Raw genomic sequence first — 16,778 nt, 5'->3', positions numbered from 1 at the left:
CCCTCTCCCTCTGCTGTTCCCCCTGCTTGTTCTCTCTCTCTCTCTCTGTTAAATAAATAAACAAAATATTAAAAAAAAAAAAAAGAAGGCAGGGCTGTAGGCAGAGACAGGCTCTGCAAATTCAAGGCAGAGCCATTTCAAGGATGCCTTTAAGCATGTGCATTAGATATCTGGTCATTTCCTCATATCTCATAACAACTCATTTATAGTCAGGAGCTGAGTTATCAACATTTGGAACTGTATCTGTGAGACCGGGCTCCTGAATATTGCACACAGAAATCTCAGGGGAACTAGAATTTGTGGCAGTACCCACTGCCGAGGAGCTGCACACGCTACCTTTTCAGCAGCTGCTGTTGTGCAGCCTTGGTTGTGAGGAGTCCAGGGAGACTCTTACGATTCCAGTGCCTTCGTGATGCACAACAACTATGATTTGCCCTCTTAATGAGACCTGAAGCACCTCACTGCTACTATATAGAGACAGGCTGGGGACAGATCAAGAGCTGAGCTTCGAGAAGTGGCTTCTGTGTGTGTACTCCTCTGAGAACGATTTTATAGCTGTTTCTGTGACTGTGACTGTGGTTTGGATGTGGATGTCATAATTCGGAGTCCCTCCTGTCTTATTTTTGAGAGTAGTGATGTTGAAATTCCTCTTCTGTACTTGAACTGTTGTAGCAGTCTATCTAGCTGATGGCAGCACACTTAAGAAGCGTCCTGACAGATTCCCTTCCACCTTTTCCTCTCGTTCCCACCAAAGCTCCCAGGCATGCAGGGATAGGAGTCTCCTGACTTCTTAACCCAGTTGCAGATACACAGAAGATCCACACTCAATTTGTGGCCATCAGGAAAACCTGATGGGCTTCTTTTGTTTGCAGTATCCCTTGTCACAAATTGTCTAGCATCCAGTGAATACAAAACTGGCCGTTGTTCTGGAAGTTCAAAGGGCAAAGAATATTCATGCTGCACAGCTAGGGAACATTTAACAAATTCAGCCCCATCGGGTACTGTCATAAGAAACATTCTTTAGGGGCGCCTGGGTGGCTCAGTTGGTTAAGTGGCTGCCTTTGGCTCAGATCATGATCCCAGGGTCCTGGGATTGAGCCCCACGTCGGGCTCCCTGCTCGGCGGGAGGCATGCTTCTCTCTCTCCCACTCCCCCTGCTTGTGTTCCTTCTCTCGTGTTCTCGCTCTCTGTCAAATAAATAAAATAAAATCTTAAAAAAAAAAAAAAAAGAAACATTCTTTAGAGCTGATAATGTCAGCAATTGCCGTGTTTTCTGAGTCCATTCAACCTTTGTTACTTGAAACATGGTTTGTGACCAGAGGCATTGTCATCCTCTGGAGCTTGTTAGAAATGCAGAATCTCAGGGCCCACGGCAGATCTGCTGCATCATGATGCCGTGTGTAGTCAGTAGGATCCCCAGGTTACTTACGTGCCCATTAAAGTTTGAGAACTTCTGTTAAGTTCAACACTTAGGATGTCAGACATTCTATGCATAATCACAGGCATGGTCTTTGCTTTAATGGAACATACAGTAGAGTAGGAAACAGGCAATTACACTAGAGTTACAATGGTTATAAGAGAGGAAATAATAAGCTATGCGAAAATGCAAAAGAGCCATCGAATCCAGATTTGGTGCTGGGATGATCAGAAATGGGGGTGGGGATAATGCTTTTGGTTTGTTTTTTGGTTTTTGGTTGTTGTTGTTGTTGTTGTTTCCAGAGGAAGTGAGGTCAAAGTTCAGACCTTACCAATAAATGGGAAATATTGAAGAAATATTTGGTAGGCATTTCTAACTGCAGGTAGTCAGTGTGCTCATTCTGCTACTGAGAATGATTCAAATTATGATGAAATGTTATCGGTCTCTGGAAGGGATCGTAATGTGTAAGTGAAAAAAATTTGGAATTACCTGTACTTAAAAGAGATTGAAGTAAAAGATTGAAATCCATTAACAGAGAGTGAATGTATTTGAGACACTGGATACTTTGAAGCTTGTTGAATTTGTTTGTCTTGAATTAGTCAATACTCCTGCTGTTTTTCAGAACACCTTAATGTTTATGTACGAACTTAATGGATTTCTACAAATATTCTAGAAATGGACACAATTACAGACTTACATGAATACTGAAAAACATCAATTTATCATCATAGGCTGTACAATTTATATATACCATGTAAGCATTTTGACTTTTCAGTAAACTATTACATTTTAATGTAGAGTATGTATGTACAGTCTTACATTAACTTTTGCCAGCTGAAATATGGAATTGTAGAAAAGTAAGGAGTATTAGAATTAATGTTGGTATGCCAATTTTTAAAACAAATATAAAGGAGGGCACTTGTGATGAGCACTGGGTGTTGTATGTAAGTGATGAATCATTAAATCCTATGCCTGAAACAAATATTATACTGTATGTTAACTAACTGGAATTTAAATAAAAATTTGGTAGAAAAAATTATTAAATATAAAATGCATTTGTCTATTCTTCTGAACAAAAATTTCACAAATCTTTTATATCATTTTAGGCACACTTATTTTAAAAAAGTTTAACTCACACAAATATTCAACTAATAATTTAACCTTTTGTGTCTCTAATTTCTTTATTTTCTCTTTTTGTGTATTAATTTCCTTTTATGAAAAATTGAGTAGTATTTGGTACTAATTGGCTTGATTATGTATCATTTTGAAGAAAAAATTTAAAAATAAAAACATTGTAGTTTATTGTTGTGAATATTTAATGAAATTGAATGGTCTCCAATTCTTGAACATTATGGAAAGTGTATTATTTATAAAATATTTCCATTGGACATTTCATCAAAAATAGCTCTGCATCTATTTATCAATGTCTAGTTTGTTAGCAGTACTAAATGATGCAAATATCTAATTTAATCATTGATCATTTCATGTCTCAAAAAAAAAAAAAGAAAAAAAGATGAAAGTAGGAGGCTTTTACGGTAGATGAGGCTTAAAGTAAATGACCAGAATTCTGTCGCTCCCCAATGTTAATTAACATTTATACTGAGGTCTTTAAACTCAAAGCTCTGTTCTTTCTATTCTATGCCATGTTATAAAATCTCTTTTTGATTTAGTTTTTCATACTTAAAGATGAGACTTGTAATCAGGCATTAATCAGTGTTAGAACAGTCATAGAACAGCTTATACTGTAATGAGATTTCTGAGCAGAAAGTAAGTAAACACATGCATTATAAAGTCCTTATAGGATAAGGCCTTATTTCCTAGCCCCGCAAAAGTAGCTTGAGTTTTCATTAGTATTTAAAGTTTGTTCAGATCACTTCAGGTGGCTAGAGGTGTGCTGGTTAAGAGCACCAGCTCTGAATTGTGTTCACACCCAGGCTGGGTGACCTTGAACAAGTTATGCAGTTTTTCTGAAAAACAGGGATAAAATATCAATACCTACCTTGTGGGGTTGTTATAAGGATTTATATAATATATATATTATATGATGCTTATATAATATAAATATATCTAAACATAAATATGTATTGTATATAAATATATGACATATATAATATATACAACTACATATATGTGTATCTTGGTAGGTTATCGGACCCATAGAAGCCTAAATTTCAATGCTTGTTTTTTATACAAATAAAAGTAAACAATATTAACTAAGAGCTAAGTCATGATTCATAAGCATATTTAATCAGATAGCAATAAGCTAGTCTCCCTGTAAGGTAAAATAATTTCTCAACATTTCTTATACAACATATTTTTATAAGGCTATGCGGAATCAATTTACTGCTATGAGCTACAGTAGTAATTGGAAAAAATGTAAAGAATTGCTTAAGGGAAGGAGAGTGTTTTGTCTTTAGATATCTATGACTAGCCAAGTTCATTTAGGTAAGAGTAATTTTAGAAGGGAAAAAGGAAAAGTTGTTTTCCAAAATCAATGGCTCTCAGATCCTGAATTTTTGATGTACATATAAAAACCACCACATCACCGAAATGATTGATGCCACATAGCATGGCTGCATTCAGCTCACAGGAGAGATCCTTAACTGTGCCTGTGGTTAGAAGTACTCAGGGGTATGATATACATGAGCAAATGTCATCAACCTCTTCTTTATTATTTTGTCTTCATGTCCAGATTCCTCCAAAGGACCTCAGCCATCTTCAGGTGTAAATGGTAACACGCAGCCCCCTGGCACCGCGGGGCAGCCCCCCGCCTCTGCCATCCCTTCTCCGAGCGCCAGCAAGCCCTGGCGGAGCAAGTCCATGAATGTCAAGCACAGCGCCACCTCCACCATGCTGACCGTGAAGCAGTCCAGCCCAGCCACCTCCCCCACGCCACCTGCAGACAGACTGAAGCCCCCTGTCTCAGAAGGGGTCAAAACAGCCTCCTCGGGACAGAAATCCATGCTTGAAAAATTCAAGCTGGTCAATGCGCGGACTGCTTTACGCCCCCCACAGTCTCCCAGTTCGGGGCCCAGTGATGGGGGCAAGGATGACGATGCCTTTTCTGAATCTGGTGAGATGGAAGGTTTTAACAGTGGTCTGAATAGTGGTGGCTCAACCAATAGCAGCCCCAAAGTGTCCCCTAAATTAGCCCCTCCAAAAGCTGGAAGCAAAAATCTCAGCAATAAAAAGTCTTTGCTACAGCCAAAGGATAAAGAGGAAAAGAACAGGGACAAAAATAAAGTTTGCACTGAAAAACCAGTCAAGGATGAGAAGGATCAGGTGACAGAGACGGCTCCGAAAAAGACCTCTAAAATTGCAAGCTTGATCCCCAAGGGTAGCAAGACGGCAGCAGCCAAGAAAGAAAGCCTAATCCCCTCTTCCAGTGGCATTCCAAAACCGGGCTCGAAGGTGCCCACAGCAAAGCAGACCGTTTCACCAGGCAGTGCAGTGAGCAAAGAGTCGGAAAAATTCAGGACTACCAAGGGAAGCCCTTCCCAGTCCTTACCTAAGCCCATGACCACTGAGAAAGCAAGCACATCCAATTGCCCCGCTCCGTTGGAAGGAAGGGAAGCCAGCCAGGCCCCTCCCGCTGGCTCCTGTGCTGTGCTGGGGGCGCCCGGCGGGGGGCAGGCCATGGGGAATGGTGCTGTCCAACTCCCCCAGCAGCAGCAACACAGCCACCCCAACACGGCGACGGTGGCTCCGTTCATCTACAGGTAAGATGGCTGCCCATGCCTCCACGGTTGTGAACTTCTGCAGGTCTTCCTACTCGACGCGTCACAACGAAGGTTACTAGAGCTGTGTTTTACATCGTCGTTCTGGAACACACCATTCTGAAGATAAAGGCCTAGGATTTCTTTCTTTCTTATTTTTTTTTTTTTAAGATTTTTATTTATTTATCTGACAGAGAGAGAGAGATAGCGAGAGCAGGAACACAAGCAGGGGGAGTGGGAGAGGGAGAAGCAGGCTTCCCGCGGAGCAGGGAGCCCGATGCGGGGCTCGATCCCAGGACCCTGGGATCATGACCTGAGCCGAAGGCAGACGCTTAACGACTGAGCCACCCAGGCGCCCCCATTTTTTAAGAAAAAAGTATCCAAGACGCTCTAGTCCTCTTCTCCCTCCTCTTCCCCTCTTCTGCCCTCTCATCCCTTCTTTGTAAGAACTTGAGGCCTTCAGAGGTTAACTTACTTGTTCTCAGGGGGGAAGTAAAACCCAGACGCCATGACTTTCTCCTGTGTCTGTTACTATTACTGCTTCTACTACTATTTTTATTATTAGTCTTTTAAAATAATTCTCAGTTTTATAGGGTTTACGGATATTTTTGTTTTCACCCTTGGGAGAAAGTATGTCATGACGGTTAAAGGGGCAGGGTCTGGAATCAGACGCATGTGGATTTAACGCCCTGCTCTGGCTCTTACCAGTTGTGTGACTTTGAACGAGTTACTTAACGTCTCTTAGTCTCATTTTCTTCAGTTGTCAAATAGTAATAACAGTACCTAAAAAGTTGAGAAGAATAACAGGGGTAATGCATATGTTTACTATATATTCTGGCACATTGTGTTTGTTAAATGTTGTTTATAAGACATTGCTTTCCCAGCATAAAATTTATATTACTTTCCTGTAGCTAAGCATAAGTTTCTAGGCCAAAATAAGAATCTACCTAATTTTTATATTTGTGCTTCATTTATTAATTTGTTTTTGCATTATAACTATTTATTTTATAAGGATTAAAATATGCCAATATATGCTATATTTTAAAATATTCATTCTACTATACAGTTATAAAAATAGCACATTTTGCGTAGTGTGTGGTTTGTCTTAATTGATTAGAAATGTGTCAGTCGCTGCTTTGTCTCTATTTTTATTCACTGTCTTTTTTGTGAGGAGAGGCTTAGGGAGGAATAATGTCTGCCCTTTCAGCTGGTTGGCAGTTCAATAACAGGAAAGAAATTTTCTGAATAGGAAGTAGAACCTGCTATAATTAAGTAAGCGTCAATATTTTATAGCTTAAAAGCATATTAAATTTATTAAATGTATAGGTTTTTTAAGTAAAGAAAATAATTACAAGGATTTGTTTTCCTTCGGTGAAAAATGTAAGTGCTTTTCTGATGCTTTATATACTCAGCAAAGCAAGATTCTAATTACTGCATTTCAGCTCTTTTTTTTGTCTGCTTTTCTGCCTTTAGTAGCAGCAATTCATTTAAAACCTTTGTCTTTGGATCAGATGGGAGTCAGCTCTTTCTAACTCCAGAGTCCCTATCTGACAAATGAAAATTTAAGATGTCGAAATCATAATCCACATTCCAAATATGTAAGAAAAAAAATCATAAAAGTTTTAAATAAGCCATACTCAGCCCACTTTATTTAGGTGTTTTAAAGATTAAATAAGGCAACCCCATGTAAAGGCTTTAGCACGGAGCCAGGTTCAGAGTAAATGACTTATTTTGTCAGAAATTAGTTGTATCATTATGAATAATACAAGGTAGTTGGAAATAAACCATCTAATAAGAAAATTTCACATCCTAGTCTATATAGGAGGCAGTAGTTGTTAGGAGTCTTTTATAGATTAAGAATAATTTTATAAAAGATAATGTAAATCTCCTCAAGGTAGAGTAGTCAATATTTAAGCTTTTTAAGTGTCAGTCAAAGATACTTATATCACAGAGTCAAGTCGTTTGGATTATGTGACCCCTGATGTACTTTTGACTCTGCCGGCTCCAACCCCATTTAAGAATTCTTCCTTCACAATGCCTGACAGAGTTTCCTGGGGTAGCTAATTATTTGATAAGATAATAGTAATAATTAACTACTTTATATGTTGTTGAGTAGTTAGTGCGAGTCTGTATGTTACAAGATTTATGTTAATTCTCTCATTTAAACTTTATCATAAACTCATGAGAAAAGAATGTTATCTCCATTTTACAGAGATGAAGAATGGAGATTTCCAATCAGAATAGGAATCATCTCTTAAAGTCGCAGGACTAATAGGGCTTTGCCTTTGAACCCAAATATGCTGGGCCTATAGTATGCCCTTCTTTGCTCATCAGTTCTTTCTGCATGTACAGAAAGAAGAAGTATTGTTACTAGAAAGATTCTGACTGGAAAGATGTGAATAGTAGATTGTAAAATTCTCAATCAGAACTCATTTATGATGGGAAATGCTTAATTGCTTTTAAGTAGTATAAATTTAAAATACATATATATGTATGTATATGTTTAAACATACATATTTTTGATACTTAAAGATAATTAAATAAATTCTATAAAATGGGAAGATTGACAGCTGATGGTAATATTTTTCCCCTTTTCTCAGCCCACTTCCAGGTCAGTCTAGGTTATTAGTTATTCCTTCCTGGGACTCTAATATATGCTTCATAACACTCTTTCTTACAAATTGAATGTCAGAGTTCTATAAATATAACATTGAGTTCTGGAAGTTGATGGATTTCATATTAGTCCTACTTCCTATACAATGCAAGGATGTTCCATATTAAGCTTTTGTAACTCATTTATCATTACAATGTGATAAAGGTCGTTTTAAACTTAGTATATCCTTATCCATTTAACGAGTGGAGATAACTGAAATCAAAGGTGAAAATTTTAAGAAAGAATATTATAACTTAATATCAAAAGTTCCCAATATTTAAACCTATTTGAATGGAATAGGCTGCCTTTGTTAAGTATTAAGGTGACTACCAGAGATAATTAAAAAGTGATAGAATGACAAGTTGCCATAGATTAGGTAAAGGGAAAGCACCAAATACTTTTTCATTTATGTGCTCATCACTCATTCTGCAAATACTATGTAATAAGAGTTACAAAGATTTATTTATTTTTTATTTATTTTCCCCCATTTTTATTATGTTATGTTAATCACCACACATTACATCATTAGTTTTTGATGTAGTGTTCCATGATTCATTGTTTGCGTATAACACCCAGTGCTCCATGCAGTACGTGCCCTCTTTAATACCCATCAACAGGTTAACCCATCTCCCCAGCCCCCTCCCCTCTAGAGATTTTTTTTTTAAAAAGCTTCTGCCTTCAGGGAGCTCAGTCTATGGGAGATAATGATAAAATATAATAAAAATAAAAATTCATTGCTGTTATCGAAGCATATGTAAGAAATAGTGTAGAAGAGTCTTCCTAAGTCTTACATGAGGATGGAGTCAGGGAATGTATCCAGAGGAGGTAAGACAAGAGACGAGATTTACAGCATGAGTCAGAATTTGTCAATGTTGTGGCATCATCCAAATTTGACATTCTATAATTTTACAATCTGAGCCTTATGGAACAAGTAGTAAGCAAATTATAAAGGGCTGGGCAACAGCTAGGTACTAAAACTACTACAGATGCATGATTATTTGTGTGGGAGATTAAGGAAGAAAATTTGGAAAGAATCCATATTTTGTTCTTCATTTCAGTCACTCTGTCCCCATACATCTTTTTTTCAGCTAGTCCTATTGGCTCTTTCTCCCAAACATACCCTCAATTGGGCATTTCTCTCCATTTCCACCCTCCCTGTCCTGGTCCAAGCCATGTCACCACCAATTCTTACCTAGTTTCCAGCGAGTCTTCCAGCTTCCACTTTTGCTCCTTTCCAGTAACATCCTTCACACAACAGGAACTCTGACCTTCTAAAAGTATAATTCATATATGTCATTCCAATTCATGAGACAGTCTATTGAATATCCATTACACTTAAAAAAAAAAAATGAAACCCAGAGCTGTGAATTGTGTAAGACTGTTGAATCACAGACCTGTACCTCTGAAACAAATAATACATTATATGTTAAAAAAAAAAAAGAAGAAGATAGTAGGAAGGGAAAAATGAAGGGGAGGAAATTGGGGAGATGAACCATGAGAGACTATGGACTCTGAGAAACAAACTGAGGGTTCTAGAGGGGAGGGGGGTGGGGGGATGGGTTAGCTTGGTGATGGGTATTAATAGAGGGCACATACTGAATGGAGCACTGGGTGTTATACCCAAACAATGAATCATGGAACACTACATCAAAAACTAATGATGTAATGTATGGTGATTAACATAACATAATAAAAAAAATAGGAAAAAAAATGAAACCCAAACACCTTGCCCACCTAACCTGGCCCTCTGTCTAACCCACAAGCCACACTCATACCATTCTCCCTATAGTGCGCTGAACCCCTGCCTTCATTCTGTGTCTCAACAAACTAACCTATCCTGCTTAGGGGCCATCCTCAAAGATGATCTCTTTGCCTATAATGACTCTCTTCCAGAGCAAAGCAGGCTACTTCTTCTCATCAGCTCTCTGCTGACATGCTACTTCTTCCCAGAAGCTCTCTCCAGCCATCTAGTCCAAAGAAACATTAAGTATGCCTCTCGCTGGAATTATACATCACCCTCTTGTATTTTATTCATAGAGTTTCTCATTATCTGCTATTATTTTGATAACATATTAATAAATGTGATTTCAGCCACTTTCAGCTATAACGTAAGCTCATTGAGAGCAAGACTTGTCTTTTTTATTTGGTAGCATTAGGCCCATAATAGACCCTACCCACAGTAGGCACCAAATAAAATTGTTGAATGTAACACCATCAACATGGGTTAGACTCACCTGCTATAGAAGAATAGGAAAATTAGCAAAAATGTACAATGGAATAGGGAAAATTCTGAATCTTTTTCTATAAATGAGATGCTTAATTGAAATATAAACAGCTTTAAAATATTTAAAGAATGAAATGTCTTCAAAACATTCATTCACTTATTTTTTTTCCTTTCTTTAATGACTGCCTACTGCATGCATAACACATCAAGGATAGAGTGAAACAGCACACATCCCATATGTCATTTTCCTTTCATCGTCCATAATATAGTAGGCAAGAGACTGACTCAAAGATCACTACAGAATGAAGCGGGAAGTGTAAAGCTCTCTAGCAGTGAACCAGATTTGGTACATTAAGACTTTAAAACACGGAAAATTACTGCTCGCTGTTGGAATCAGACATAGTGGTACTTGAGCTGGGTTCTGAAAGATAAGTGGGACTTAGGCATGCAGAAATAAGGAGGACAGGAAAGGAATTGTAAGACTGAAGGAACCATACAAACAGGATAAACACCAGATATGTAGGGTAGTCAGTGAGTAGAACGGATTTCCTGGAAAATGAAGGTTGATTGGAGCCTAATGGTAATAGAAGTTCTTGAATATCAGGCACTTGGACTGTGTGTGTGTGTAGCATAGTCAGGAAAAGTACTGTGTTTTCAGTGTGTAAAATGGATTGTTAATGGAAGAGGACAGCATAGTTTATACCATGTTCAATGGCTAGGGAGAAACTTCCTTTCAGAGATAGCTTTGTTCAGACTTGAATTAGAGGTCCCAATTACAGGAAGAAAGGAAGGAGAAAGAAGAGCATAGTCAGAAAGGAAGCTTTATTTGTTCCTGTTTTTTCTTGGTGCTCTTTCTTGGTCTACCCTTTATGCTGTCTTCTTCAAACTTATCTTCCTCTCCTGGAATTCAAAAATTGCTACCTTAGTTTCCTTCTTCCCATGTGTTATTTTTCTTACATTGCTTTTGTATTCATCACTTTAGAGCAATATTCCTCATGATTGCAAAGATATATGGAGTTAAATAGTGAAGTAGATAGTCAGTTAAGGAGAAAAGAAAGACCTGTACATTTTTCCTAAACCTCAAGCTTCTTAGCAAACACCCCAAAATTTCAAAACAGCTATTAACCAGATTCATGAGGTCCATATTCTTTTCCTTATTTTCTGACCACTTGTAGTAAATGCCAGGAAAACAGTGCATTGGACATAAAGCAAACATCTAAAGGCAAAGGGAAGCAGAATCGGGAGTGTGGGTAACACACACACACACACACACACATACAACCCAACCCTTAGATAAGGCAAGACATTGTTATACAGAGAAGAAAATCATCATGCATCTTAAACCTATGAATTAAATATAAGAGGAGACCCTGTATACACAGTTGATTTGTAAAATTAGGCCAAGAAAGTCTGAATTTAGAAGTTTTCTTTCTTTCATATATCTTATACAACAGCATCATGGGTTCTCAGGAGAAATTTTTGTTGTAACCAGTTTTTGTGAGATTTCAGATTTGCCTAGAAAGTGACATGGAAAATTGAACTTGAATATACTACATTCTGAAAGGTAAAGAATGCAAAACACTAATTTTGAAAATGCATACTCACAGGGTGTTCAGTTTGGCTAATTTGTTGAACCAGTAAATTGAGTAGGAGGAGCTGTGAATTTACCAAGATTGAAATGTAGAGCAGATAACCATCACTCAGTAAAAGCTTTTGTGAGCCCTGCAGCTACTATTACAGATTATTCTGCAATTGTGGTTTTATGTGAACTGGACATAATTGGTCATCAGTACAAACTACAGCTTATTGAATGCTTGCCTTGGCGAGCTGGTCCTTTGCTGGGTTCGATATAGATCTGTGCATCGGGTAGCAGTTGAAACTCCCTCACACAGCAGTATTTTGAAGATGGAATACAGACACACCACTAGAAGAGGGCCTGTTGTGTGGGATAGTGCTAAGAACTGGCATTCTCTCAGCAGAGAAGCTTTATCGAATACCTTCTGTAGTTGGCTTACAGGGTTTACTGCCAGATTGCCCAGTCGAACCACTGCTGTTTCTTCTTTCTATATTTTATTTGCTCTTAGAAAAATTTTAAGCTTACAGAAAATTTGCAAGAATAGTACAAAGAACTCCCATATATACTTCACTCAGAGCACCCAGAGACTTTATTCAAGTTTCACTGATGGTGCCAGAGAGAGCCCTTTGACTGATTAAGGATGACTACTGAGTCCAGTTGTCATGTCTTCCTAATATCCCTCAGTCTGGAGCAGTTCTTTAGTCTTTCGTTGGCTTTCATGACCCTGGTATGTGGAAGATAGGCATTAGTAGAACATTTCTTAATTTGGGTTTGTCTGATATTTCCTCACATGTAGATGCATATTCTGTATTTTTTGTCTAGAATGTCACAGAAATGCTGCCATGTTCTTTCCATTGCACCCTATCAGGTAGCAACAATATTGCTACTTCCCATTTTGGTGGTGTTAAATTTTCTCCCTCGATTAAGATAATGTCTTCCAGGGTTTTTCACTCTAGAATTACTTTGCCCCATTTGTATTTAATAAGTATTCTTGTGGGAAGATATTTTGAGACTCTATAAAAAGTCTGCTCCTTGATCTACTTTTACCCATAAGGTTTAGCATCCATTGAGATTTCTTGCAGAAATTAATATTTTACTTTGATGGAGGTCAAATGATTTCTAATCCTGCGCATTCCTTGTGCATTTATCCTTGGCTTTCTTTGTGAAGAAAGAGCTATCCCTTCTCCTTCTCCTTCTCCTTCCTCTTCCCTCTCTTTTCAAATTGTGTGGACTAATGGATTCCGATTGTATTCAGTGGATTGTAATCCACTGATATGACTGTTTTAATGTTTCAGTTTTCTCAGATTCCGCTACTGGGCTCCCCTTCAAGCTAGCTCCTGTCCGCATTATTCTTTGAGAACTTCATTTCTTTTTGGCTCAGAGTGTTCTGGGCTCATCTTGTCCTCTCCCTGTCTTGGCTGCAGCTTTTACTAAGGAGCCCTGATGTCTTTTTGTAGAGAGTGATATTTAGAAACCAAGATCTCACTGCTCCCAGTGTATGTGTGCTCCTACATATACACTTATATCATTATTTTTGTTGGCATCTGTGAGTTAACTATGATATATATATACACACAGACAGACAGCCCTCAACTTACAATGGTGTCAAAGCAAATATGCGCTCAGTAGAAACCATACGTTGGGATTTGGTTTTTGCCCAGGCGAGTGATAGGCAGTAGGATCCTCTCTCTGGTGATGCTGGGCAGCCTCAGGAGCCTCAGCTCTGTCAGCCAGCGATCACGAGAGTCAAAAACTGATGCCCTCCCAACCATTCTGTCTCCATACAACCATCCTGTTTGTCACTTTCAGTACAGTATTCAATAAATTACATGAGATATTCAACACTTGTTATAAAACGGGCCTTGGGTGAAATGGTTTTGCCCAACAGAAGTTAATGTAAGTGTTCTGAGCACATTTAAGGTAGACTAGGCTAAGCTATGGTGTTCGGTCTCTTAGGTGTATTAAATTCATTTTCAACTTACAATATTTTCATATTTTCAAAGTACAAGGGGTTTATCGGAATGTAACCCTTTCATAAATTGAGGACAATATATATTTTCCCTTCCTATATGTCCGCCTTCCCAACAGGAAGGCAAGAAGAAAGCAAAACCATTGGTGACTTTGGAAATATACTTACTTTTCTTTGCCCTTGTTGGGTTTATAAATCAGGAACTACAAGACCATTAATTAATATTGCTGTCTCAGATCAGTTCTATTTGTGTTCATATTTGTGACTATATCCATATTAAGATGAATCCACAGAAGGATAGATTTTTGATATAAATCAATAAGCAAATGCTCATATTTATGAAATTTAAAATTTGCAGGTTGATAGTATCTAGGACTTACTGTTGAATTCCTTTAAGTGCTATGTATAATAGCTTCTTTTTCTTAAGAGTAAAAATTTAAGGTAGTAAAGAGTAAAGAATAAAATTTTGGGTAGACCAATAGATACTGTCACATTCAAATATTGTGTGTCATTAACTTAGTGACTGAGGTGTCTGTCAGCTAAGGAGACCATAAATGCCTAAAATAGTATCCGGGGGCATTTGGATGGCATTAAAGTGGAGGGTAGTGGTTAATAGAACAGTATTTAGAGGCAACCAGGTTCAAATATGGAATAATCATCTACCAGCTTGTTACATAGACAAATTATTAAACCTCTAGAAGCCTAAATTTATCTATAGCACCTACATTATAGGTGTCTTGATCTCTTCAGGCTGCTATAACAAAAATACCATAGACTAAGCGGCTTAAACAGCAAATATTTATTTCTCATAGCTGTGCAAGCCAGGAAGTCTAATATCAAAGTGCTGGTCCTTTCCATATCTGGTGAGAGCCTGCTTCCTGGTTCATAGATGACCACCTTCTCACTCTGCCCTCACAGGGCAGAAGGGGCAAGGGAGTTCTCGGAGGTCTCTTTTGTTAACAACACTAATCCCAGGCATCAGACTCCACCCTCAAGACCCAATTAGCCTACAAAATCTCCACCTCCTAATACTATCATATTGGAGATTAGTTTTCAACATAAGAATTTGGGGGAGGAAACAGACATTCCTTCCATAACAACAGGATTGTTGTGACATGTAAGTGATATGCCATAGATAAAATACCAGGCCTAGTAGTTGGCACATAGTAAGTGCACATAAACAGGAAAGAGCTTTTATGTCAATCATCGGCGAAGGCTAGACTTTTCACCACTACACCCTTGGTAACAGATACTAACACTGAGAGCCTGGCTTATTAGCACTCTAAATAAATTAAATGGTGTTTTTTGCAATGCTATATTTTACAGTTTCAATAGGTATTTGTAACATGTTGACCATGTTGCAAATGCACAGTAAGTAGTCTGCACGGGGCACGTCTTCTAAATATTTTAAAGGAACATCATGACACTTTTTCTTTTTCCAATCAGTATGAGGAAAATGCAGTATCAGTTTATGTGGGAACAGTGGATGATCCACTTGAGTATCCGCTGTAACTGTCAAAATGTACCCTTTGATTGGAGAACACTATTGATTCTGGACTCTTCAGAAATTGTTTCATGAAACCTTTTATTTATTAGAATGAAACATGTACAAAAAGAGAGGACATGTTGGGAGTCTTCAGAGATTTAAATGAACTTCTTTGATCACTTGTCTAAAAGTTAAATCTTTACCAGTTAGCAGCAATTGCCCCTATGGAGACTGGAGTTTAAATCTGATTCCACTCTAACAAATAATGAGTGGAAATCCTGGAGAAATGGATGGGTCGTAACATATGTGGAACAGAGATCTGGACCCATTTGCATGTACATGCAACCAAAGATGACTTCTAAGTCCTTTTTATAAGTATTTAAAATTTAACCTTTCCATGTTCCTTTCCTTGATCAGTCAGCTTCCCTATCATTGCTAATGTAGGAAATACCATGGAAAATATGCCAAAGAACTTGAAAATAAGGTAAATAAGATTGCCTCTTGTGACTGAAAGTAAAAAGATAATAAAGAGGGAATCAGCCAGAAATACACACTGACAGATTAAAAAACAAAATAAAACAAAGGCTTCTGAGACAAGACTGAGCTGTCAGAAGCGTGCATACATTTTATAGAAGAGTCTCAGACAGGGTGTGTGGAGACGGGCTGACGGCATTGAGTACCAGGTCTCATATACTGAGGAAGATAGCCACAATAAGCTCCTGAGCAATACTTTTTAAGATCTGTTTGTTCAGAGCAAAGCAAAATTTCTACTCTCAAAACACGTTCTGAATATGCTTTGGCTCCATTCAGGTTTTTCTAGAGGGAGATACTGTGAATCTTTGTAACTAACATGACCACAGGCATTCAGGCTCCTGTAACAGCTGCTGATCTCATTCTAATAAGAACCAATGGGCATTGGGCTTTAGACAGCCATCACGGTGAACTACTTAATGTGACTCAGCTTCTGAGAGATCGGTCTGTGAATACTGAGTCTGCAGGATTAGAGGCCAATCCTGGCTCACCGCCAGCTTACCAAGGCACCCTGCCTTTCTGAGGCTTCCTGGCAAGCAGCCAGTCAGCTTTCCCTGGGGTCTCCAATTTCACTACATAATCTCCAGTTAAACTTCTTCAGCAAGTAACAAAAAGCCTTAGAAAACTTCAGAGGATTTTATCCCTTCATTCAGAGACAGCTGTCTGAGGAGCAGGTCAGGGAAGTACAGTGGCCAGCAAGAAGTGAGCCCAAGTAAAAGAACCAACTGTCATGGGCTTCAGCAGTGAGTAGTGAGGGGCTGTCAATAGACAGAGCTATAGGAGAACCTGGGAGCCAGAGAAGAAAAGAAATGGGCTACAAAGAGAGCCAGATATATTCCCCACATTTTAATGTTGACCAGAATCCTACATGCCTCAAGAGAATGCCTTTCCAGACCTTTAGTAATAATAACGCTTGAGTTCACAATTATTTTGCAAGGCACATATTTTTCTTTGCTTTCATACATGAGCAAATTGAGGTTCGGGGAGGCTAAGTAACTTAGCAAGGTCACATCGGTTAAGAACTAGTTAATTAGAGAGCCAAGTTTTACACTGAAACCCAGTGCATGCACCATTATACCATGCTTCCATATGCTGTACTCCAATAATGCTATTTTATCATCACTAATAGTAAGATTTTTTATTTATCAGGTATTTGCTGAGTGCAACATATTGCGAGACCAGGGCTAGGCATTGGGGTACAATGGT

General features: G+C 38.3%; 1 protein-coding gene across 2 annotated transcripts in view; it reads left to right on the top strand.

Annotated features, from left to right (window-relative positions):
- The window catches only part of NAV3 (neuron navigator 3), a 347,818-nt gene that overhangs the window by 158,969 nt on the left and 172,071 nt on the right, over window positions 1-16,778 (top strand). For both annotated transcript variants that reach the window (XM_021678554.1, XM_021678552.1), the window contains exon 8: window positions 4,110-5,136. In XM_021678554.1, the coding sequence (XP_021534229.1) occupies window positions 4,110-5,136 (1,027 nt within the window). The remainder of the gene's footprint in view (window positions 1-4,109; window positions 5,137-16,778) is intronic.

This window comes from Neomonachus schauinslandi, chromosome 5 (genome assembly GCF_002201575.2).
Source record: "Neomonachus schauinslandi chromosome 5, ASM220157v2, whole genome shotgun sequence".
NCBI lineage: Eukaryota > Metazoa > Chordata > Mammalia > Carnivora > Phocidae > Neomonachus > Neomonachus schauinslandi.
Note: the sequence above shows the minus strand (reverse complement) of the source record. Positions and strands in the feature narration are given on the sequence as shown.